The 25,957-nt window shown below is 42.3% G+C and overlaps 1 protein-coding gene across 19 annotated transcripts; it reads right to left on the bottom strand.

The window, feature by feature from the left end:
• Positions 1-780: 780 nt before the first annotated feature.
• KLHL15 (kelch like family member 15) lies at positions 781-25,888 on the bottom strand. Of its 19 annotated transcripts, none has more exons than XM_015885710.3 (5): positions 25,413-25,888; positions 23,876-23,971; positions 14,940-15,651; positions 9,637-9,810; positions 781-9,518 (listed from the first exon to the last, which is right to left on the bottom strand). In XM_015885710.3, exons 3-5 carry the CDS (start codon positions 15,642-15,644, stop codon positions 9,288-9,290), a joined length of 1,110 nt encoding a protein of 369 aa, XP_015741196.1. In that variant the 5' UTR covers positions 15,645-15,651; positions 23,876-23,971; positions 25,413-25,888; the 3' UTR covers positions 781-9,287. The 19 variants fall into 19 exon arrangements, with proteins under 19 accessions (XP_015741196.1, XP_085386800.1, XP_015741150.1 ...); XM_085530674.1 differs by having other exon boundaries at positions 781-8,079; XM_085530657.1 differs by having other exon boundaries at positions 7,943-8,079; positions 9,054-9,810.
• Positions 25,889-25,957: the final 69 nt, after the last annotated feature.

The following is a 25,957-nucleotide window of genomic DNA, read 5'->3' as shown; positions in this document are numbered from 1 at the left end:
TGATACATTCCACATCTGCACCGTTCTCTCATTAAACAACACTAAGTGTAGCATCAAGTTCAGTTAGCAAAGAGGGAGGAGCAAAATGATTTCACGCAAATAAAATCTTAATTGATCCTATGCACTAAAACAAAATTTAAACACTATTTTAGAACTCGAGATGAAAGAAAGGGGAAAAAAAAAAAAAAGAGAGACCTTCAGAGTTACTTTTAAACATTTTTTAACATAGAATCATAGAATTACCCATGTTGGAAAAGACCTTGAAGATCATCAAGTCCATCTGCAGCCTAACCAGTACCCTAACTCTTAACAACCCTACACTAAATCATATCCCCGAGCACCACATCCAAACGGCTCTTAAACACAACCAGGGATGGCGATTCAACCACCTCCCTGGGGAGCCTATTCCAGTACCTAACTACCCTTTCTGTGAAGAAGTTCTTCCTAATATCCAACCTAAACTTGCCCTGGTGCAACTTGAGGCCATGATTATTTTATGGCAGATTTTTAAAGCGGGGACTTTGACGCATAGAGCTGCTGAAGAACAGACAGTGGCAGAAACAAAGTTGTGGTAAGGGACTGACAGGGAAGATTTTTCAAGCAGCCTCATGAAAGCAAGTCGAGATCATGGTCTCTCTCCTGTTTTCCCTCACCCCTTCCCTTCTTGGTACTGGATGCTGTCCTAATCTGAGGCATTAATCCTGACATGAATGCTTCATTATGGAAAACTTGAAAACCCTGGCACACTACACTAAGCATTACAAAGCATACAGCAGAGGGTTTAAAGCTGAAAAATATTTTATTTACACTTCTCTTTATACATATTTTTATACATATATATTTTTTTTTCAGTTTAAAAACTGAACAGAGCACAAATGCGAGTCAGAGCATACTGTACCCACAGCTGAGGATAGTTACCTTCTGCCAAAAAGAGACAAGAAAAAAGGCTTTTTAAAACAGTTCAAAAGAGGCAAGTCTTAATTTTTTTTTACAGAGAAGTATATAGCAGCCCTGATGTAGTCATTAGACAGTTCATCCAAATGTACATATGAGGTCACACATATATATATATATATAATGTTATTTTTATATAGGAAAAGTATTTCCAATTGCTAGACACAAACACGGCAGACTTCGAAAATAACTTTTCCTGTTATCAAATACATTCCTTTCAATACAAACATTCTGATATTGTACACTAGAAACAAGTGGGATACTATAGCAGGATTGCATTCTCCAGCATATAACCATATACTTTAAAAAGATCTAAAAAAATAATAATATATAGGGGAAAATAAAAAACATAGCTCACTCTCCCCTTCACCTGTTCCCATAACTGACGTAGAAGTTAGGTGGGTTCCACTGAGGTAATACAAGCCCCCTAAGCACAGCTACAGTACAGTCCTACGTAATACTGTATCTCCTAGATTTACAGCAATGCTTCCTCTACTGGACCCATAGATCAAATCTGCCATCTGCAAATAGAAGTGGTTTTCCCCTAGCTACCAACTCAATATTAATCCAAAGGTATTTGACCATGGAAAGCTATTTTAAAAGACTATCTAAGCATTCATTCTAATTTGGGAAATGAAAATATATATATAAATTAGTAAAGATCCAGTGAAGCTTTTCTGCCACCTGGCACATGACTGCTTTTAAAGTTAGCCCACGCAAAGGGAAAATCTAAATTGTTTACAAACACCCCAAAATAGAACACTGATGCAAAAGTAGTCATTTATTTTAAGCAGCTTCAAATTGCTTTGCAAACACTAAAACCTCAACACATTAGCCACCGGCAAGCTCTGTTCTAAATGGATTACATCTATCTCCCCGTTCTGTTCTCTCCCTCATTCCTGCAGTGTGTCCTACCATGGCATGGTAACTTCACCAGGTATTTGTTACTAAATGAAGAACTGGCCGGCTGTTTTCTTTGATTACCAAGCCCTGTAATCACTTAGGCACGTGTTTAATCATATTTGTGCCTTTATGTTTTCCTTTAATTAACTTGGAGCTTTATGCATTCTTTAAATTGGACCGTTTGCATGTGTAAAGTCCACATTTGAAGCGTTAAAAGAATGAGGTGCCCAATTCACTACTTTTGCAAGGAAAAATACCTTTAAAAGGCAAAACTCTACAAATGTGATCACCTCTATTTCTAAAAAGACCCTGTCATTTACAAAGGTTAAATAAATTCATTTTTAGGGTCACTTGCATCTCCCCATAATGCTTACCTTCACAGAAGAATAGACATAATGAGCTAAGCAGTGTTTTTGTTCTCTCATTTGAACCTGCTGAATGTTATCCTTTACTTCCTGAGCATCAGCGCTTCGTTCCTGACGCAAATATGTACCGTACTGTCGGCAGGAAAAAAAAGGCAGCCCTTGCATTTCTAAAGCAGGAGGTCTGTAAGAAATAATGGCTGCAAACCTCAGAGACTGGAGAAACATTACAGTCACAGAACCTTAGAACTAGTATGAACAGGTCTGCTACCACACTGCAGAAAGTGGGGCATCTGCATGTTTCAAAGGTGGTAACAAAAGCAGGCTGCCAGGTATGTGATACACAGCTACTAGCCCCTCTCGCTGGTAGAGCTTTCTGAAATAGCAGATCCTTTGAAAAATTACTGCCTCCCTCCAGCTGAATCAAAGGAGAAAGAATTTCAAAAGGATGTCTTTTTTTTCAGCCCAATTCCTCCCACTGTGAAACCACTGCCAACACCTCGTGGGGAAAAAATAAGCTATTTTTTCCTTACGTAGTATTCTGAAAAGAATTATCTGTTAAAACAGAGATAACAGCACGCTGAATGGCAACAGGCAGCATTCAACCAACTCACAGAAGCACTGTGCTTTTTATCCATCCTGGCCCATTTGGAAACAAAACCCCTTCCTGGAGTTAGATGCTAAATTAAGAAGTGAAGCCGTTAATTTTTTGCTATAAGCATGAATAAACTAGACTGTAACTCACTATGTCCACCTTCTTAAGGAAAGGCAAGTACACTTGCAATCTTAAAGGAGGTCACACATTGAGTTTTAAATATCGAGGCAAGATCAGATTTGCAGGTGCTGCATGAAGGATGGGGTGGAAATAGACAAAACCCCCTCAAACTGATCAGTCAAAGATTGCGACTTACCTTCTTGACAAGTGAAAGGTGCTTCTAAAATCCTCCCTCCTTTTACCCAGATTGCTTTCGCTTTTATTTGAACTCAACAATCTGGAGGTAAATACTAAAGCCAAACAGTCCCAAACTTTCACATAAAGCAGAAAATACCCCTCTGACATAGAACATAGCAAAAATAACTGCCTCACAAGTTCCACTACAGTGAAAAGAGAACATACACCTCCAATTCAGGCTTGAAACGATAAAAGCATGGTAGAAATGTGAATTAACAAAACATTCTCACATACTCCCATTATAAACCCAAGCAATTTCCAATCGTTTCTAAAGCTCAAAAGGTTACAGCCAGCTTCTTGAAGGCATGACTACATGGAGGCTCCAACTGTTCAAGCCAGAATTTCACAGACCTGAACAACATCTTGACAGCTGGAGATAAACAGGAACTTAAAAGTAGAGCACCTAAAAATGATCTGGTTCTTAATGTTTCAAGTATCAATACACACCAAAGCCTTCACTAGCAGTTGCTTTGCCCACAGAACTCAGAAGTTACTTAAATACAGACCTGAAAAATAACTTGAAACACTTCCATCCTTACCAAGATTTCTAATTAAGTCTTAAGTGACATCCATTTACTACACTCGAATCATGGAAGACCAGATTCCCAGAACCACATCCATTTCTCAGACAAGCCCTTGTAGTAAAAAACCGTATGTTACAAGGGCTGTTCCAAAAGTAATGCCTCCTGTTTTATTATGTTGCCTTACAACATTAGAGATGGAAGTACAGTTGAAATAATGGTGTGGAACTCAATTCCTTCATGTGGAAAAATGGCACCCACTGATGTACAACACTTGCAGAACGTTTCTGGAGGTCCAACAGTGGGTGTGAGCACAGTGAAGTGGTAGGTGGTGTGTTTCAGCAGTGGTGACAGTGACATGGAAGACAAGCCACATTCTGGATGGCTACACATAGATGTCACACTACAAAACTCACCCAAGTCAATCTACAGATTATAATCAGGAAGCTGTAAAGAATAAGTATCTGCTTCAATGTGTTAGAAATAAGGTTGAAATATCAGAGTTTGCACCAGGTTGGTGCCATAAATGCTTCACATAGGAACAGAAAGAACACTGTATGGAAGTTTGTCAGGACCTACAGAACCAATGTGAGGCTGAAGGTGACAGTTTCCTAGACCACGCCATTACCAGTGATGAGATGCGGTGTCTGCACTGAGAGACAGAGTCAAAAATGCAGTCCTTGGAGCAGCAAGATGTGAATTCCCCATCAAAGAAAAAGTCAAGAGAGCTCTCAGCAGGCACAGTAACGTCTTTTGGGATAGGAAAGGTGCGATCCATCCAGATTTCCTGGATCCTGCACAAACCATCAACTCTGACCCATGCATTATGATGCAGACTAAGCTGAAGGCTCCAACTTCCAGAGTCAGGCCAGAGACAAAGACAACCTTTCTCCTGTTACATGATGACTGTTTGAAGACCATGGATCACACTGCCAGTCTTGACTGGACTGTCCTACCACACCTCCCACATAGTCTGGATTTGGGGCCTTCTGATTTCCCTCTGTTCAAGCTGATGAAAGAAGGACTGTGTAGGCAACATTTTCAATGCTGCATCATAGTAGCTGAGGAACAGTGGGTCACCTTCGCTGCTACCGATTTTTACAATCATGGCATGCATGCTCTTGTTCATTACTGCTGAGAATGCACAGCTAATGGTGGCAACTGTGGTAAAACATAGTGTTTTGTAGCTGAGAATTTGCTCTAAGTGTTACTGTGCTCTTTGTACATGTTGTAGTTTCCATGAAAATAAATAGGAGGTATTACTTTCAGAGTGAGCTACATATTAAGTACCTTGAAGCTTACTGAAGCAGGATTAGATTTCTGCTGCCCCATACATTTATTAAGAAATGAGGCTGTGACAAAAAAAGAATAGCGAAGAAAAGGTGGTGGGGTTTTTTTTGTTTTTTTTTGTGCCCTAATATTCTCTGAAATAGGTACAGAAGAACCTTTTTACTTGCACACAGCCAGCACCTACAGGAATCAGGTCATCTCTGCACCTACAAAGGGCAACGTACACACAAGTCTCACAGTAGAACTGAGGTTTTAGTGTAAATGCAGTTGGGTTTAAGTGGAACCACTAAGAAAGTAAATTATATTTCTCACTCAGTGAAGACTTAAATTTAAAAGCAAGCCTTAGTCTGCACTGGAAGGCTGAAGATCAGTGTTTGGTCCAGTCACTACCAGCATAGATGACTTACTAACACAGCTACGATGGCATAAATTCTCCCTTTCTGTTAAAACTGTTGAAGAAAATGCTCAATAAATCACTTTTAAGAAAAAAAGAACTACTGATCTGATTTAGATTATCACATCTCAACCTGGAACACAATTACTACAAAGACATCACGAATTATATAGAAGTTACAACAACATGTACAGCATCCTCATTGATGACTTAAAAATTAGTTTGGGTAAGTCGGTGTTATTTTTAACATGGGATTTTGCAGTGATTTTGGTCCCTCTGCAAGTGCATTCTTTTGAACTCCCTGAGTACAGTACATTCTTCTTCTACGGTGATTTCTAATTGGAAGATGCTAAATAAAGTGGATTTGCATTGCTAAGCCTGCTGCTTGGAGAAAAACAAAGTAGCATAAGACTTTAGTAAAGATGCAAGTGCGTGTTTCAGCATTTTGTCCCTACGCTCCTGAATTAAATGTAAGCCTTTGAGTTACCCACATTTCTCCTTCAGATTCTAGAAGTGATTGTTTTCACAACATTTAGGAAAGTAAGAATTAATTGTCATCATTTATACCTTGGCAAATCATTCTTACCGATATATTGTCAAGAATATCTGCAAGTTAACACAATGGAGTTATTAAAAGCCCTCAGGAACAGCACATTTCATTTCAGGCACTATAAGGTCAGTAGCTACAGCTATGAAGGTTGCTATTTTTCCTGTAGAAACATAAACGGTAGTAGCCATCCAACCTCCTAACTCAAAACACAGTAGTTCATAGCAGCCAAGAATTAAAACAAAAAACAAACAAACCCCAGAATACTATTAATAAAAGATTTACAAGCAAAGCTACTGCTCAGTATACACTATAGAGTACATCCAGTTCTGAAAACAACTGTGGGTCAAAGCAGTGCTGGTGAGCATTTACTTACTGACATTTTCCATTTTGATAAAAAAGAAGACTGGTAGCACATTCACACATAAAACAAACTCAGGTAAGATGCATTTAGTTTTTTTTAAATAATTTATAAAACAACAAATTATTAACAGTTCATTACGTAAAATCAGTATCAGGATTGTAAAGTTACTGAATCAATCAGTATGTGATATTTTGATACCAAATGAGGCTTCCAGTTACGTAAGAACTCTGACTTATTTAGTTCACTAATGGATAAAACTACACCTTAAATTTAACAGATATGGCTGAATTTGTGCACTGGTTCAAATACAGCTGCATGTAAAAAGATGATTCTTTTTTACAGTGTATATTTATGTGTATGTACATACTTTACTTACCAACAAACATAATGCAGACAACAGAAGGCAGCACAGAAATAGTCTTTTAAATAATAATATTTTTAAAAAGTTAAAGTTTTTTCAATTCAGTAGAAAACGTGTAATTCACATTTTGGCAGATTCACTAGTACTAATATACAAAACTTGGAAAAAAAAACACATGCAAAGAGATTGAGGTTATACTTAACAGTATTTAAGGGGAAACAGAAACACCTTGCAGATGTGAGAATATCTTGCAGTGAATAGGAAGAGCATCCAAACACAACATGAGACACAAAAATGGTTTTAGTTTTGCTCTTTTAAACTTATTTGTATCCTACAACAGCTGATGAGTTTCTACTTTGATGCTCAATTAAAAAAAGAGAATCAGGCCCTTCTTCCTTCCACAAATGTTTTGTTAAATTCAATTGATTTCAGAAGAAATCTGGTACCATAGCCATAGGAAAACAAACAGAAAAACAAAACAAAACCAAAAATTATCAAACTGTTATGGACATGAAATGCTATTAAAAGAATAAGCACACCCCCAAAAATATATCTTTTCTTCCCCCTGTTTACAACTGCATTTGTTAAAACAAACAAAAAATCCCACAACTTTTACAATATCAGACCAACTATTGGCTTTTCTAATAAACTTGGTAAATATTCTCCCTGTATATCCTGTTTCTCTTAATCATTTAGCACACAACATGCTAATGTCTCTGAAGGAATTAAATTAGATTGTATGTTAGCTGCTCCAAAAGTAATGCCTCCTGCTGTTTTACATTGGACAACAATGTTGGAGGCAGATGGCGGTGGTACAGCACTAGAGGTTGCGCTTTCCCTCCAATAGTCCATCGTGACAGATGGCAGCAGAGGGGCAGCCTGAGGAAGTGGGTGTGAAGTGCATGTGATTGGAATTCCTCCAACAAAACAGGAAACAATTGCACCCATTGGCATTCACTGACACGTGCTGAACATTTCTGGAGATCAACAGTGGATGTGAGCACAGCGAGGCAGTGGGTGGTGTGTTTCAGCAGTGGTAAGCGATGTGAAAGACAAGCTACGTTCCAGATGGCTGTACACAGCTGTCACGTCATGAAATGAGGAGCATCAAACCATCTGTGTGAATCAGTGAGTTATGACCAGGAATCCAACGCAAGGCTGAAAGTGATGGTTTTCTGGATCGCGTCACTATTGGTGATGAGATTTGCTGCCAAAATTTTGAGCCAGTGTCAAAAACAGCAGTTCATTGAGCGTGAATTCCTCAAAGGAAAAGTTCAGGATGCAGCCCTCAGCAGGCAAAATATTTGCACGGTCTTTTGGGATAGGAAAGCAGCAGTCTTTCTGGATTTCCTGAAACCCAGATAAACCATCCACTTTGACCACTCCATCATGACACTGATAAAGCTGAAGGCTCAAACTTCCACAGTCAGGCTGTAAAAGATCAACAAATAACACTTTATGACTTTTTGGGGTGTGCTTGGTATGTATCAAACACCTGCAGTGCAAAGCTGTTGCCATGACAATTAGCTGATAGACAGGATGCAACACAAACCTAAAAAGAAGACAGCCTTTCTCCTGTAACACGGTAACTCCATGCCCCATACTAGCATGAAGACCATGGATCATGCTGCCAATCCAGGCTGGATTGTTCCACCACATCCAATCCTATTATCTGGACTTGGGGCCTTCCAACTTCCATGCGTTCAAACCAATGAAAGACAGACTGCATGGACAACACTTTCCTATGAACTGCGCCATCACAGCTGCCATGGAACAGTGGGTCACCTCCGCTGGAGCAGATTTTCCTAAGCACAGCAGGCAGGCTCTTGTTCATTACTGTCGAGAATGCATAGCCCACAATGGTGACTATGGTGAAAAATAGTGTTTTGCAGCCAAGAACTTGCTCAATCAAGGACTGTTACTGTGCTCCTTGTAAATGTTGTACTTTCCATGGAAATAAATGGGAGGCATTACTTTCGGAATGATCTACTACTTTTTTTCTGACAAATAAGATTCAGCTTTTCATACTTCACCGCGTGTGTTTATTCTGTTTCAGCTGCAACGTCTAACGTGTTCCAAAACATATTCAGGGAAGTGCAAGCTGCAGACCTGTAAGCCATCCAGCTTACAGGGCATCCTTGGGTATTCATCCTCTTTCCACTTGTTTTCCTCTGGATCAAAGGTGAGAATTGAGTCACTGTAATGACCATTGTAACAGAGGCCTCCAAGAACCATTATCTGTTTGTCCAGAACAGCTACACCATGACCACTCCTACCAATCGGCATAGAAGCCAATATAGTCCACTGATCAGTATCAGGGTCATAAACCTCTGTAGATGGACACCCTTGAGATTCAAAGGAGGCCCTGAGGATCACACAGACACCACCAAAGACATAAAGCTTACCATTATAAGAAATCATTTTGTGAAAGCATCTTGCATAATTCATTTTGCATTTGTTCTCCCAACAGTTAGTGACCACTTGAGTCCTCCTTGTTCGCTGCTCTACTGTCCCTTCTTTACTGGGATCAAATACACACACTTGCTTAGAAGTTGAAGATGACGTAATTCCACCGGTGATATACAACTTGTTACCCAGGACAGTTCCTTCATGTCCATATTTATTGACTGGATAGGGATCTACAAACTCCCACTTATCTTCAGTAATATCATACCGTTCAGTTGAATAAAAGGTTTCATCCCTGGTTCTCCCAGCCACTGCATAAACGTACCTCCCAATAACTCCAACAGCAAACTCGGAACGCGGGACAGACATGTCTGCCATTCGTAACCAAGTGTTCTGTCTTGGGTCATATCTAAACACTTTGGATGAAGCATGAAACTCACCGTCTGGCCCCAGTTCTTCCCCACCTAACAGGAACACAAAGTTATTCACAATGGCAAGGCAGTCTGGTCGTAAAGGTACTTGAGGACCCTCTAGTTCCCACCATACCCTCGGTTTGTGCAAGAGAAGAATTTTACTGTTTACCATACTGTGTCCTATCATTCCTCTAAACACGGCAGTCTGGGGTTTGGCAGAACGAATTTTGTTGGATTTCATTTCCATCAAAGGCTGCTGGTGAACGCTATGAAAGTAATTCATGGCTTGGTCAACCTCATGTCGCAGCTGCCGGGAGTATCGGTAAAACTCTGATGTTTTTACCTATGAATACATTTAAAAGATATTAAAATTCTGACCAAGAGAAACAATCCAGAAAACCTAAATGGCTATGTGTAATTAAAAATTTGTTTTAGTTTAACTCAGGTATTCTCAACAGCAATTGCATTCATGTATGGAAGCTTAAGATAACGTACAGTTATTCAAAATCTACGAGGCAACTGAATGATTAAAAGCACAGTGGCTAATGTTGTCACTGGAATACTCACACACAAAATTTAAGCAGGGATTATGCACAGGTGAAACGCCCAAGTCCAAAAAATCATTATTCCTTCTTCCCAAGAAAGCCTCTTTACATCTTCTACTTAATCAATGAAACATCTAAGTTAAAAGTGTACTGTTTTCCTGATTTGTAAAGATATTCTGCACACCCATTCTGCATTTACCTAAGTCTACTCTAGACTAATGAATTCTAATGAATTCTCACAACAGAGCCCAAGTAGGTATTCCCAAACACTACGCTCTGCTCACAGGTCTATTTAATTGTGATGGAAAGGGAAGGTTCAGAATCCCTTCCTTCAGAACCTGCAATCACATTCCTCACTCTACAAGGCTGAATCTCTGTGCATCTCCTCAAACTAACACATACCTTTAATACAAGAAGAAAACATATCAATCACCATTCCTTTGCTTGCGCAATTTATTGGTAAATTGTGGAGGTAAGTTTGAACTCCTACTTGCCAAGTGAGACTTAAAACCTTTGTACTACTGCCAAGTACACCTCACTACCAGTCTTCAATTCGAGAAGCCTGCTCAGATTTTCTTAAGAAGACTCTACCTACTACCTAAGCTAATTTGAGCTCCTCCAACTGGTCCTGCAATGATTCCAAAATACATCCTCTGATTTGAATGTTCTGAACATTTTTATTTATCTAGCACCAAACAGGTCATGGATTACCACGTGACTCTCTTCAAAAATGCTTCACTCTTCCCGTACAGACAGCCTTGTCTCACACAGCATTCTGACTTATACCACTAAAACAAATCAAAAACCAAAACAAACAAAAAAATGCTAAATATTGCCAAATGCACAAATACTCTACCAGATTTGATCCCAGCTTTCAGTATCTTTCACATAAAACTGGACTGTTGCCATCCACCCAGCCACAGTACATTGGAGCTGGAATGCATTTTCTCTACTTCATTTTTAATCCCCATGAAAACCCCTGCCATGGGCAGGGCTGCCCCCCACCAGCTCAGCTGCCCAGGGCCCCATCCAACCTGGCCTTGAGCGCCTCCAGGGATGGGTCACCACAGCTTCTCTGGGCAGCTGTGCCAGCGCCCCACCACCCTCTAAGTAAAGAAATTATACTATGTCTTCTCAATGAACAAAGGTACTTGTATCAGGTTTCTAGAGAGCGAATTCTTCCTCCTCCGTGCAGATAAATAAAACAAATAGAAATCTGAGTAGGGATTATGCTGACTGAAATCTAAAGACTCATCAACCTTCCTACAGTTCATACTGTTTTCATATCCACTTATCTCTGGCCCTATTCAAATTGTAATTATAAGCCTGTCAAAAAACATTACTGAACTTTTGACACACTGACAGAATTTTGAAGTGAAATAGAAAAAGTCAAACACGTCTCTACAATGGCAGCAACCAAAGCTGACCTGCAACCACACGTCAGTATACATGATACTACAGACAAGTTGCTGTATTTAACTTCTCCTTTTTCTAGTCTGGATCTTTATTTACATGTGAAAAACAGTCAGTACCTGCACAGGACATGGAAGGGCTATTCTGTTTGTCAGCATAGCTATAAAAAGATAAAACAACGTAGCCTCTCTGCAGCAAGGACAATACCATCAAAATCAGTGTTTCACCAGTTTATAAAAGGGAACAACAAGAGAAACTGTCACAGTCAAGTTGGAATGTAACTGCAAAGAACTCTCAAATCAGAACAGACCCAGCAATCTGTAGACCAGAATCAAGGTGCTCAGCAAAAGATAAATACTGCTAGCAAGTCTACCCAAGTCAGCGATAACCCACAGACAGAAAAATACCAAGTGCAGAGCCCATTTAAGAGAAGTAGGAACCCCTAACCTTAACCACTAGGCACTTCTTGTTCTAAACTTCAGCACATGAAGTTGTAGAAAATATTCGACATGATTCACTAGACATGGAGGTGAGAAAAACACCGAAAAACAAGTGCTGAATATCTCTAAAGACAAAATCACAGTGACATAAAATTATGGCATCTTTCAAAAATGATGATCTGCTGAGCACATACTCAAAGATGGACTTATTAATATGCATTTCATCCTACCTCTGAAGTACAGGTTGATACTTCCAGTGGTTAATACATCTCTGATTTAAACTGGGAATTTATAAATCAGCATGAACTAGTTGTAACAAATCCTACACAAAAAGTATTAGAAAAAACTCCCAGTTTTAAGGACAAAGGGTTTTGAAACAACACTGTCATCTGAGTTATACACAGAAGCTAAATGAAGATTAATGAAAATATGAAAGAAAGGAACAACATGGTCATGGTACAGTAACAGAGAGAGAAACTCAACTTTCCTCAAGACTTACAGAGCTGTAGATAGGTTTCGAATAAGACCAATGTAACATGTGCGGTGAAACGTGCTTCCTAGCCATAAAACTCTCTTTTTCAATCATTTCCCCAAATCCTTCCATTTTCCTCACACATCTATGTTAAGGGCCAAGCAACAACAGAAGTACCTATTCCTACCTAAGAGGCAGTTCTTCCAGGGCAGTTCAGAGTAAGCACACAGGCTACACCTTCCCTTGTGCATCCCAGGTTCGTGTCAGTCTTGAAGTATTAACCCAGTCACTCATCACTTCCCTTTGAAAAAGACAAGCCATCCCTCTTAGATTGTAAATCTCTCTTAAAAATGCTGTAAGAAACAGAATGGCTTAAAATGCAAGAAGTGTCCTTTCTGTGACATGTAAAATTAAGTTATGTAAGTTATTTATGTCCCAGTATAATGACAGGCATCTTAGAAATGCCTATTAGAAAGGTTACATAAGAATACATATGACAAGTCACTGAGTGTAATTCAGTTTGCTCAACTGTAAGTCAGCCTTAGACTGTACTTGGTATATTCACACAGGATTTGTTTCTGTGCTTCAGCAAAGGATGAATTCTTATCTGTTCTCTGATCTCCAAAAAAGCACTGTGACTAGTATTTTCCCCTTTCTACATAAACGGATGTGTTTCCTTCAAGTTACTGACAGAACAGTTAACAAACATGCTCTTTCATTAAATAAAGGAAAATTTAAAAGCACGGTCATGTTTTTACATTAGCTTCAACTGCAGATGTCCTTTGTCACTGGTCATCCTGGGTTACTCAGCGCTCTTCAACCTAGCTGCAGTGCCAAATGACATGCATGTTTAATTCTACTCCCCTCTGCTCAGTGTAGAACAGTCCCACAGTAGAAACTGGACTGGTTTCACTCCATTGTCTCATGCAATTAATGGATAGGACATTCACAGGAAAAAGTTTTTACGGGTGACCATGTAGCCTGGGATGCTGAAAAAGACATCTCTCCTTATGTCATAGCTGCTTGTAGCTGCCAAGAGAAACTGCAAGAAGCTCTGTGTGCAGAATAGACATCAGTGATACCAAAACCAACTTCAGAAGTTACACCTAAATAGAACCCTAAAAAAGCACAACACCCATTCTATCACTTGCGCTTGCAGAAATTTCACTGAAAACAGTTTGATACTTGAACTTCTATTCCAAAAATTCAAAGAACTGAAATAGACTCTTTCACATGAATTTAACCTATTAGATTGACTATAAGAATATCTGATGACATCGGTTTTCCTAATGAAGACCTTAAATTATGCAATGAAGTCAAAGTTTTATTACAAGCAAGACACTACACAGCATCTTGCAGATTCCAGCTCCTACTAGGAATCCTAGGAATCATTTCTAACACGATATAAACATCACGTTAGTGTTCTAAAACAATTCTAGGTAATTAGATTTATTTTATGTCCACAGGCTAATAAAGGGTTGTCAATGGAAATTAAGTCTACTCAATCCACACGCACACAAAAAGTTAAAAAAAAAAAAAAGAAAAAAAGAATGTAATAACTCAGTCTCAAATAATTAATAGCTTTTATAATTATAATACAGTCTTATCTGTGTATAGATACCAAAAATGTATGAAAATAATGGTAAGTAGCCCAACAAAATACACAGGGCATTAAATCCTACTACTTCACCAAGAGGTGGAAAATACAGAATTTAAAAGTTCACCTGAACACACAAGATTAATAACAACGACATAACATAACAGCACAAGCTGAACAACTCCTAACTTGAATACAGTTAGTATTACAGTTAGTAGCCTGTGCAAGTGGCTTACAAGCTTTGTAGTTCTCTACCCATGTCAGATGTTCCCAAGTTTCTCACAAACCAGAGAGCAACATTTTTTGTCTATTCTTCAACAGAACAGTAGAAAAAGCAAGTTCTCATTTAACCTCTTAACACATACAATCATGAGTTGAATTTTTTATCACCTCTTACAAAGACTCCTCTGTTATTTAAAGTAAGTCATTACATTCCACACTGTCAAACACTTCTGATCGTATTATATGCCTTGAGTAAAATCAAATGGACGTCTAACTTTTCAGGATCAGGGCTAATTTCTAACTGCTTTGTAATAGCACAAGTACTGAAGATACAATAAAAACAAAAACACTGCAGGTTTAACAGCAGATGTCAACTTTCATTTGTAAAGAAGAAAAACGTACTTAAAAGACACAAGATCTACAGTCAGCATGTTTTGATTATATCAGTAACATCTGTCATGATATATGCTCTACAAAATCTCTGGGAAGCAAGAAACAACTTGCAGAAAACAAAGAATGACTGAAATAAAACCTGATACGTGACCTTGTTTTAAGATGTCCTTTCCATACGAAGTTACTTAAACACATGTGTTACAACCTACCTGTTGTAACCTCCATCCACTGTACATACTATTGCCTAACAATCAGATGGCATTACTTCTAGACGCTTGTTTTCTACGGGTCTACTGCTCCTCCTAACAGGACTGGGAATCTTATCTGTTTAACAACATGCTGCCCTAGCTAAATGATGAATTCTGCCTACTGCTTTTCAAATGCACCAACCTTCTCAAAAACACTGGATGGTGTCATCAAACAAAACCTGATGTTCTGAATGATGGTGTCCGTATGCCTCCAGCGTCTTCTATCATGGCGCAGCCAGGCCTGAACAGCTTCATACAGCTCTATCTCTGGAAACCTGCTCAGATGATCATTATCCAAGTAAGACATGAGCTTTTCAAAGCTCAGATATGAAAGGAAGTCAGGTCTGGACATGAGCGGCACAAAATTCTCTAGCAGGAAAGAGTCCAATTTTTCCCTGACTCCTTCGATGTTTACACCAAAATCATCCAGAAGTCTCATAATTTCAGCACAGTTTTCTAGGCAGATTTTAGCTAAGAGAAAAGAGCAGCAAAATTTTACCACCTCTATAAGCTGGACATACATGGCAGCCTGAAGGATTTCATGAACAGTGTTCATACTCAGTTCAATAGTTCCGTAATACATGAATTGGAGGACATGGCTGAAGCCTGTAGCTGTCAGACCTTTCAAATGGATTTTGTCCTGATCTCGTTCTCGCATGTCAGCTGTGAACATAATCCTGAAGTAATCGCTCTGGGTGGCAAGCAGTGCTTTATGAGCCTGAAATTGGTGGTCTTCAATGACAAGTGTGACATCAAGGAGCAATCCCTCCTCATACAGTGCTCTGAATCCAGCAGAGACACTGGTGTCATGGATGGAGGAGCTAAACCCTTCCACGTCCCCTGCCATGAATCACCTGAGGAAAAAATAAAATAAAAATAAAAATAAATTATTTCTAGTATTGAAAATATCACAAGCTCTTTCCGATCAGATAAATGCAAACTGAAGTTACTTTCAACAAGACTTAGAAGTCTTCCCCATCCTTAATTTTTCAGCTGAAGAGAAAACAACTTGAGACTTAAAACTGAAACTTTAGTTATTTCCCACCCCAAAGTACTCTTTGTTTAAAGAAAAGGTAATGAACGTGAATAACTATGAAATAAGGCCAAAATGATTCCTCTTTTCAAACTACTCAGAGGTTAGGATAATACATATACAATGCCAACTTTGCCACTGGTTTCTCCCTTCCCTCCTCGATCTTTCTAAAGTTATCTCAGGAAAGTAATAAAACACCCCATCTTGAGTATCAAAGGTTTAAGAAAGGAAGCAGAACTTCCTTCACTTCAGAAGCAAACTCCAGAAGGTCCATACAAAATATAATTCCCCACAAAATGTAGTATATTTAAAACGTGTGCTGGTTTACTCGTAAGTTATTGTGAGGAAACAGAATGGAGATATTATTCAAGTTTGCGTCTCATTTCTCTCATAATGATACAGTCCAATTTTACAGTGTCTTATGCTGAGAATTATTTATGTGATGAGATTTACAAACTGCTGAACACTAAGGCCATAGGAGGCACTGACAGGATTACATGGTAATAAATAATATTCTACATACTGAGTTTGGTGAAGCTTAAATGTTTATTAAGCATGTGAATATTAATAATATAGGTTTCTTTATTATATTAATAATAGGTTTCTTGGGCTGTTCTGGAAAACCCATTCAACTCATAAACCTGACAGAGAATAAAACTGTGGGGAATACCAAATATAGAGTTTGGCAGCAGGACAGATCTGACACAGAGGGCAGGACATTACACATAAGCAGGAAAACGGTGGAAGGGTAACACCTTCCCTTTTGGCACTGATACTCCATTACAACTGGCTCAGCCATTTTTATCTTTACCCCGCTCCAAATCACACTGGAATATTCATTCAGATTTCTATTTGTGCATTTTAATACGTAACCCTGACACTCCCATGACTGTTAACAGTTTGAAGCAGCAGCATACTGCTACTGGTAACCCACACACAAAGCCAAGTTACATTAAGATCAATACATGTTACAAACTGTTAATTTTTGTGTCTACAGAGCGTTAAAACAGAGCATGGACACCCAGTTGGCCAAGGTTTCACAACTTCAGAAAGCAATTATGTTGTACCCTGCTTCCTCAGTACCACATTCTAACTGCTGCCATTGTAACTGAGGTGTATTTGATTGGACTCCATAAGCAGATGATGAACTCCTCGCTTCAATCTGCACCCATCCTGGGAAGAAAAAAGGGAATTTTTTCCTTGACCATGCAAAGCTACAGAGGTGAGTGGGTGCTGGTAGCCACACCTCATGGAACGCTCACCACACACACACTGTCCAAGCCTGATGACAGTAGAATTGTCATGAATCTATATGAAAACCGAGGCCTGACAAGAAAACTCAAACTCGTCAAGGTTAGGGCAGTAGCAAGAGACAAAGCTGTCAATCCGATCACTTTCTTAGCAGTATCCATGGTAGCATATTCCCCTCAATGTCCCTGAAGACAGAGAGAAAATTTAAACTGCGCTAGAACTATGCATTTTGAGTCCCTTGCTCCTGAACACAGCATATTTCTACCAGAAAGGAAAATAACCAAACACCTTGTTCTTAGTTGTTGATCATTCTTGTATAAAAGCAGGCAACGAAAGAATTCTCTGTCTCAAAAAGAAGCAACAAAGCGATGAGAAAGCATAAAGCTTGTGCTTTCCAATAGAATGTATGATACCAAATACAAGACAAGCAGTAATATTAGCATTTTTTCTTTCATTAGAACATCTCCAATTCCCCCCTTCCACTCCCTGCTCTCTGACGTTACAGAATGACCCGGGTTGGAAGGGACCTCAAGGATCATGTAGTTCCAACCCCCCTGCCTGGCAGGGCCACCAAACATACACATTTACTAGATCAGGTTGCCCAGGGCCCCGTCCAACCTGGTCTTGAACACCTCCAAGGACGGGGCATCCACAACCTCCCTGGGCAGCCTGTTCCAGGGCCTAACCACTCTCCTAGTAAATGCTGAGCTCACACTGCATTGAGGGAACACTTTCTAGGTTCCAACTCACACATCTCCCTGAAGGCGATTACTTGGTAAAAAATACATTAAAACAGGATGTCAGACACAAAATTCTACAACAGAGGCAGGTAATCAGCACTCTGAAATTATTATTTCAGAATGTTTCAAAAACTGTTTAGCTTTAAGTCATTTAATTCTTCTTTTCACATCTCACAGTCTCACAGTCTCATGCGGGTTGGAAGGGACCTTAGAGATCATCGAGTCCAACCCCCAGGATTCGAGCCTCTGTGTAGCAGAGCAGCACTTCTACCACTTGCATCACATGGGGATTCAAACCCAGGGCCTCTGGTGTTGCAAAGCAGCATCCTTAACCACTGCGCCACCGGCCAACATCTCCTGTATTATTTTTAATAAATCCCCATTTTCCAATACCAAAATACGTTTCATCACACACATCAAGCTGCTTTCAGTGGGTTACTTAAGAAGAGCCAAAGAGCCATCTAAAGAAGTTTCAGAATCTTACGAGCAACGTGGGGAAGAATACTTACCTCCCTCCCTTAAATGAGCAAATTCCCACTTACTGGTACTAAACCATACACTATATCAGAAGTTATAGTTTTCTTTACAACTAAAGAAATGTATTGGGCGGCACGTTTATTTTAACAAGGGGTTAAAACAGTACAGACACTGGAAGACTTAACAGTTAAATGTATATTATGACCAAGGGGGAGAAGTCCTCATTTCTAAAGCTGCCACACTAAGTCAAAAGCAAATGGCAGTGCGGCCATTTAAATAATAGAAAAGCATAACAAAATACTCACAAATGAAGCCATTTTTCTAAAGCATAGCTATCTTCATTCCTCCCACACACTTTCCATCTTAGATGTAATTCTATGCGCTATTCAAATGCTGCAGCTTATTTCCCAGAAGATAATAACGTAACATTTTTCCCCCCCTGTTTTCAATAAAAATGCAAAATTCAAGAGTTACAGCTTTTCCCACCCGTGCAAATGACAATAGCTCACTTGATTTGAAGGAAGCCTACGGTAGTCTGTAAGAAAATTGGAACAGAAAGAAAATCCAACCTATAAACAATGAAGGGGGGGGGAGAGAAAAATCTAAGTTGGCGTTCTGCATTGTCCTGCGCATACTGAAGCTATCGGTATAATGCAGTACAGGAAGGAAGATTCTCTGCTGGAAGAAAAAAAAGCCAACGAGAAATACTCTTAACCTTATTCGCTTTTCTTGACATTTCTTCCTCTTTTAGCACACAGCGCATTACAGCATCTACTGAGGCTGTAAAAGCTCCTTCTTGGAACATCGATTTCTCATCTTTATTCTGCAGTTGTAACAGAAGTCTGTAAACCTTGTTCCACACTGTTTTTCTTGCCAAACAAGGAGAACCTTCTTTACTCAGCGTGTCTGAGGCTTAGAGGCACAAGCAGAAAAGAGGAAGGCTCAACTCACAAGCTACTACTGAGGATGAATTAAGGGAATACTCATTTATTTCACCAGACATACAGAGTTGTGCTTTGGTATCACAGTTCTAAAATACAGCTTAAAATCCAAAGTCTGTTCCATCTATCCCATTCCTTTCATCTGTCAATGCGTGCATTTCAATGCAAATTTTACAGCTGGTACATATGCTTTCTGTAGCACCACACACAGTAAAAGCTGCTTTGAGCTCAATTCTTTGACCCAAACACTGTTCAAAGTAGCACTTCCCTGCACTAACAGGACACGTTTCCAAAGTCAGTTTTCACACATACATATGAAAATGCTATATATACAAGCAAAACATTTCTAGTTACTCAGACTCACCACTGGGCCTCTGAATGCAGCTAGATATGCAATTAGTGTATCTCCTAGTGAAGAACTTCCCCCTAACATCCAACCTAAATCTTCCCTCTTTTAACTTAAAACCATTTCCCTGTGTCCTGCTATTGTCAGCCCTTTCGAAGAGTTTACTCCCCTCCTGGGAGTAAGTTCCCTTCAGGTACTGAAAGGCTGCAATGAGGTCACCCCGCAACCTTCTCTTCTCCAGGCTGAACAAGCCCAACTCCCTCAGCCTGTCCTCATAGGGGAGGTGCTCCAGCCCCCTGATCATTTTCGTGGCCCTCCTCTGGACCCTTTCCAAAATCTCCATGTCTTTTTTGTACTGAGGGCTCCACACCTGGACACAGTACTCCAGATGGGGCCTCTTCTCTCCTAAATTAACAGTAACAAGGTATACATTAGTTTCTCTTAGTATTATGTGCATTAAGTGGATGACGTAAGTGCACTTGACAGACATCAAAATAGCTCTGAACCATTTGACTAAAATATCAGTACAGCTCCACCTGTACATAAAACCACACTCCTTGCATGGAGCTCAACCCAATCTTGGGCCACTTACATGAAAGGACACGACAGGACCACCCTACCCCAAGAGTCAGCGTTTTGTTACATATATTTGCATGTTATACCATAACTTTATCAAATGCCAGGATTATTAATAACCACTGATTTTCTCACTGCCAAGACACTTATTAAGAAAACGGTGCTGCAAAAAAAATCTAATTATATTCGTTTACAGGAATGTTTGGGCTTTAAGAATAATAAATGGTAAGGAGCAGGCAGTGATATTTTAGTAAAAACAATTCTAGCTGTCAACAGTTTAGGTTTACATTTTACTTTTAGGTTTACTTCAACTACACCCTAAAACTCAATGTCTTTCTCATTGCTATTGGTAAGCTCATTGCTAACTTAGTGTCACCTTTAGTAGCCCTCTGAGAAAATACACCTCAAGAGATTGTGCCCTTTGTCCAAGGCACAGCATTAAACTGCACAGCCAAACGCCAGCTTTATTTGTCAGAAAGACAGAAAGCTTCCCCATTCTGGCAGCTCCATAGATGATAAAGACCTCCAGGGTGAGCCCAGCAGCAACCAGGCCGGCTCTGCCTGCTGAAAGGCAAATCAGCACGTGTAGATCCATAGCAGCCATAGGATGTAATTAAGGAAAGTGAAAGGAGATGAGTGACAGTGGGAAAGTTTATAGGACTTGCGGTGGAAATTAAACTCATGGGCTGGATGTTGGGAGGAACAACACAGCGAGGATGCCGACACGTGGTGCTGTGCTGAAGGGACCCGAGTGTGAATTGGGGCAATGGCGGTGCAAGTGCCGGGTTACATCTGAGGAGCATCTCTACGACACGGCAAAGACAAGAGCATGCAGATTGCAGCAGTGCTGCTTTTGTATCGAGGAACAGTTTTACGGCTATGCTAATCTTCTTCTAAAAGAAAGGGGGGGGGGGGAGGGGGAAGGAAAAAAAAAATAAACAAACAACAAGCTTCGTGTTTTTAAGCAACGTTTACGAATTAACCAACACGAGCCAAAACATCAGGACCAACCCTGAGCGGCTGCCCGCTCCTTCCACTAACGATTCTTATTTCTCCTCTCAAACTACTATTGGGATCGCTGCCGATGGCCAGCGGCCGGCGCTCGGTGACTGACCTACTTCAGCTCGCCCACTGACGCGCCCACACCGGCCCGCAGCCCCGAGGAGCAGCGCGGCTGGGAGCCCTCAGCGGCCGCCCCCGGCCCCGCACGGCTCTCCCGCGGAGGCCGGACCAACCAAGGGAGAAAACGGGAGGCCCGGGGGCGGCTGCACCTACCTCTCGGCGGCGGCAGAGCCGGGACCGCGGCTCCTCCCGCTGAGCCGACGGAGAGGGAGCCCCGCACGGAGCATAAAGCCGGAGGCGCGGGGGGGCTGAGCAGAGGGGCAGCAGCCGAGGCACGGCCGACAGGAGGAGGAGGAGACGGAGGAGGAAGAGGGGGGACCCTGGGCTTCCTCCTCCCCACCGCCCGCGGTCGGGGGAGCCGCCCCCCGCCGCGCACGCCCGCGCACCGTAGCTCCCGGCCCAGCCCAGCCGGGCCGGGCCCGGCCTCGCCCCCGGGGTCCCTGCCGCCCCCCGCCGCGTTACCTTCGGCGCTGCCCAGCGAGGCCGCTGGCGCCATGTTCCCCCGCCGCGGGCGCCCCGCGCCGCCCGTCACTTCCGCCGCCACCTGCGGGCCCGGGACGGCGGGGGGCCGCGCCCCGAGCGGTACAGGCCGTGCCGCCTCTCCCCGGCCCGGCACCGCTCTCCCACCCCCGCCCGGCGGCGCTCCCGGGCCTCGCCGTGCCCCGCGCGGGCTGATCCCCTGGAGGGGGAAAGGCTCTCACCGGGGACCGGGAGCAGCCGCCGCTGGGGATCGGGAATGCGGTCCCAAGGAGCGTCATCTGCTTGGCTCGTCCGCGGGCGGCTCTAGGGCTGACCGTGTCGTTTCGCCCTCCCGCTCGCAGCGGCCCCTTTCAGCGCCAGCACCGCAGCTCCCCTCGGGAACGAGCGTGGTACGGAAAGCCGCTCCGAGCGGCAGCGGCCCCTCTCAGGAGCCGGCTGAGCTCCTCCCCCTCGCACCTGGCAGCCACAGGCAGCGGCTGACCCCGGCTGCCTCCCTGTCCCGGGCAGCCCTGCCAGCCGCTGTGGGAACCGGGTCACGGAACCAGGCGGCTCAGGGCAGCTGTGCTGAGCAACCATCTACACGCAGCTCCCGGTCCTGAGCGGGGCTCTGCCTTAGCACAGGCTTCTCCTGCTTTCTGTAGCTTGCTGCTGGCTGACAAAAGCTAAAACAACCCAACAACCTCCTCACGTGCTTAATCACAGAATGTCCTGACACCATATGAAACTACGAGGTGCTTTGGGCTGTCCCTGCTTCCTTCAAACTTCTCTCTGCCTGCTATGTCACTCACTGCTTTAAATAACGGGATGTGCACCGCCATCCTCTCCCTGATTATTGCCGTTCCCACCCCCTTCGCTGTCTATTTGCAGTTGCTCGTTACCACCCCCATCCCATTCTTGATTTCTAAAACAGTATAACTCCTCTCTGACTGCCACCCTCAATCTGAATGTCTATCCCACCTCTCACTGCTTCACACAATGAACCTGCTGTTGCATGCACAGCTTCACAAAAGACTACCCACTGCTATTCCCACTGCTATTCCCACTGCCTCCCACGGCTCCTACACACCTACTTACTCCACACTACAAACAACCCGCTCCCATTCACCGACTCCTTCATACAGGTGACCTGACCTCTCTCTGCTCAGCCAGCTTCATACCACTCCACCTCCTACACTTAACTCACACAGTAAATTTGCCCCATTTCCCCAGTTGCTGTTTCAAAACCTGTTACTCGTGCAACCAAGGTGATATAACTGACCATTATCAAAGCAGTTCCTGTCTAAGTCCCAAAGGAAAGACATGGAATTAAATGATCTTTCATAGTGGTGAGGCTGGTCTCTTTTCAGTAGTGCGTGGGGACAGGACTAGGGGTAATGGGATGAAACTACAGCATAGGAAGTTCCACACGAATGTGTGGAAGAACTTCTTTACAGTGAGGGTGACGGAGCACTGGAACAGGCTGCCCAGGGAGGTGGTGGAGTCTCCTTCTCTGGAGATATTCAAGACCCGCCTGGACACCTACCTGTGTGATGTGGTGTAGGGAGCCTGCTTTGGCAGGGGGTTGGACTCGATGATCTCTAGAGGTCCCTTCCAACCCCTACAATTCTGTGATTCTGTGATTCGAATGAGTTGGAAGGGACCTTTAAAGGACGTCTGGTTCAACTCCCCTGCAATGAACAGCTACAGCTACATCAGGTGCTCAGAGCCCTGTTCAGCCTCACCTTCTCTGTCTCCTGGGATGGGCCATCTACCACCTCTCTGGGCTGGACAACCTGTTTCAGTGCTTCACTTACCCCTATTATAAAAAGGTTTTTCTTCTTATACCCAACCTAATCTCCCATTTTAGTTTAAAACCATTTTCCCTTTTCCTATCACAGCAGACCCTGCAAAAAGAGCATTAAAAATGTTCTCCTTTACTCACTGGGTCTGTCTTCTGCCAAACCGAGCACACACCACTGACATCTTGTGATCTGGCGAAAAGAATCTAGAGCAGAAAATCTATTTCTCACATACAGAATCAACGCAACAAAACATCACACTTCATTCTTCAGACTTTCAACCTGTGTAAGTCAATAAGGATAAAAAAGACTGGCAGGGCTGTTCTGGTTTTACCTGACTGTCATTTTGCTGTTTGCAGTTTGTGGTAAGCTGAGGTGTAAGATGATCTTCAAGTTGCTCCTACACACTGCAGCAGAAATGGATTCAAACCTAGTAAAAAACAAAGAGAAAACTATAAACAAACACAACCATGCATCAGCTGTGACAGCATTTAAGAGCATAAATAAAAGTGACTCCTCCATACTGAATAATTTACTTGTACTGAAGGTTTCAATCTCCTAATTAAAACTACAGGGCTGTTAAACTTAGGTCCTAGACAGTCTTTAGTCTTGCATTTTTCTTCATGCTACAAACATTACTCAGTACAGTAAAGCAAAATAATAAGACAGAAGGTGTAAAGCAGACAATTTCATTGTTAAACATAATAATAGTGTATTTCTTCAGATTTCTGACACTTATTGGGAAAGAGTAAATCATTTCTACAGGCTGCTGCAACAACTGTTTCTATAACCCTATACTGTGCTGTGTTATTGCATAATTACAGCAGTAAGTACCTACAGAATCCAGTATTTTCAGCTCATTTCCATCAGTGATCATACGTGCCTCATGCTGAGGCAACCACATTCGAGTATTGCATCATATTCTCCATGCTTGCTCTGTCTATCTTGGTCGTAAGCATATATGGTTTTCTCAGAAGCAAGATATTTTATACAAAAATCGTACAACATCACATAGTCTAATGGAAGATTAGAAATGAACATTTATTTTCAAGACCAAACGTGCAAAATGATTTGGTAGGAAGATGTATTCAGTCACTAGCAACATCGTTGTGGTTTATTACCACATTCTTGTATCCTTTCCTTCAAAACAAGAATGCTGGCCATGCATTTGCTATAGGTGTATCAGGAAATACTATCAGGAAAGAATGGAAATGGCATTTGTGGAAGTGGGAAGTGACGAGTCTTGTTAAACCAGACATACTGGTTTGGCACACATTTCCACCAATCATATTGCTGGGTGCTTGGGAATTACTGCTTGGACCTGAGTAGTCAGGCAAAATCTGTGAAGCTCCACACTTTCTAGCCGGCAAAAACACTGCTGAAGAATGTGAATGCATGTGATGCAGTTGGTTACTTGTATTGAAAGCAGTTGCTCTGATCAAAGAAATCTAGTTGGCAACAATGTCTTCTAAGGCTTTTCCACAGAGGAGGAATCAGTTCAGTTTCTCACGGGGGAGGGTTGTGAATTTGGACCTTGGTCTCCAGACTGTGTGTCATCAGTGTATTGGCGATTTTACTTGGTTTTTAAGGAATGCAAGGCTCAGCTGACTCTGAAAACAACAGGTGCTAGTTGTCTGCAATCAAAGACTCAGGCTGCTTGTGTTGGGCTTTAGACAACACAGAGGACACACTAACTATGGCAAGGCCTATGGCCAGCGGAGATGGCTAACACATGTACAGCGGCATTTACCATTAGTGCCAATAAGCTGATGGCCACCATTGATGCTCACTTGCAGTACATACAGGCACACGCTGCCTTAACTTCACCCCTTCTCCTGCCTGCACCACACCGCTCAAACCCCCCAACACACCTACGTTTCCATGCTGTTAGACACGCATCGACAAGCGCCGGCGTCCTCACATCCACCAGCACAGCCCGAAGCCTCCCGCGTTGGGGCAGGGAGCGCCTCATGCTGATCCTCCCACCGCAGCTACTGCGACTCAGCAGCGGGCGGTGACCCCGCGCCCGTGCAGCCTGCCATTGTGAGAGGCAGCCCCCGTCATAGTATCACAGTATCATAGTATCATGCGGGTTGGAAGGGACCTTAGAGATCATCGAGAGTCCAAACCCCTGGGATTCGAGTCTCCTGTGTAGCAGAGCGTGGGCACGTCTACCACTTGCGCCACAGGGGGGATTCGAACCCAGAGCCTCCGCTGTTGCAAAGCGGCGTCCTTAACCACTGCGCCACCAGGGCCCACACGAAGGCAGCGCTCCCCCGGCAGCCATTACCCACAGCCACACACACACCACCCCTACAACCCTCCGCCGTTACCCCGCGGCGGCCGCAAGGCGCATGCGCACAGCCCCGCTTCCATGACGGCTCCGGTTGCATCACCCGGGGCTGCCCATTGCCGC

Source organism: Coturnix japonica, chromosome 1 (genome assembly GCF_054131305.1).
Source record: "Coturnix japonica strain WE chromosome 1, WE-NBRP24, whole genome shotgun sequence".
Lineage (NCBI taxonomy): Eukaryota > Metazoa > Chordata > Aves > Galliformes > Phasianidae > Coturnix > Coturnix japonica.
The sequence above is the reverse complement of the archived record's forward strand: the minus strand, read 5'-3'. Positions and strand labels throughout refer to the sequence as shown.

Bases quoted from the DNA above. Each gene is read 5' to 3' on its own strand.
- KLHL15 (XM_015885664.3), bottom strand. From the start codon at position 15,644: ATGGCAGGGGACGTGGAAGGGTTTAGCTCCTCCATCCATGACACCAGT. The intron at 9,811-14,939 runs GTTGGTGCATTT...ATGTATTCATAG, and splicing joins CATCCAGTGTTTTTGAGAAG to GTAAAAACATCAGAGTTTTA.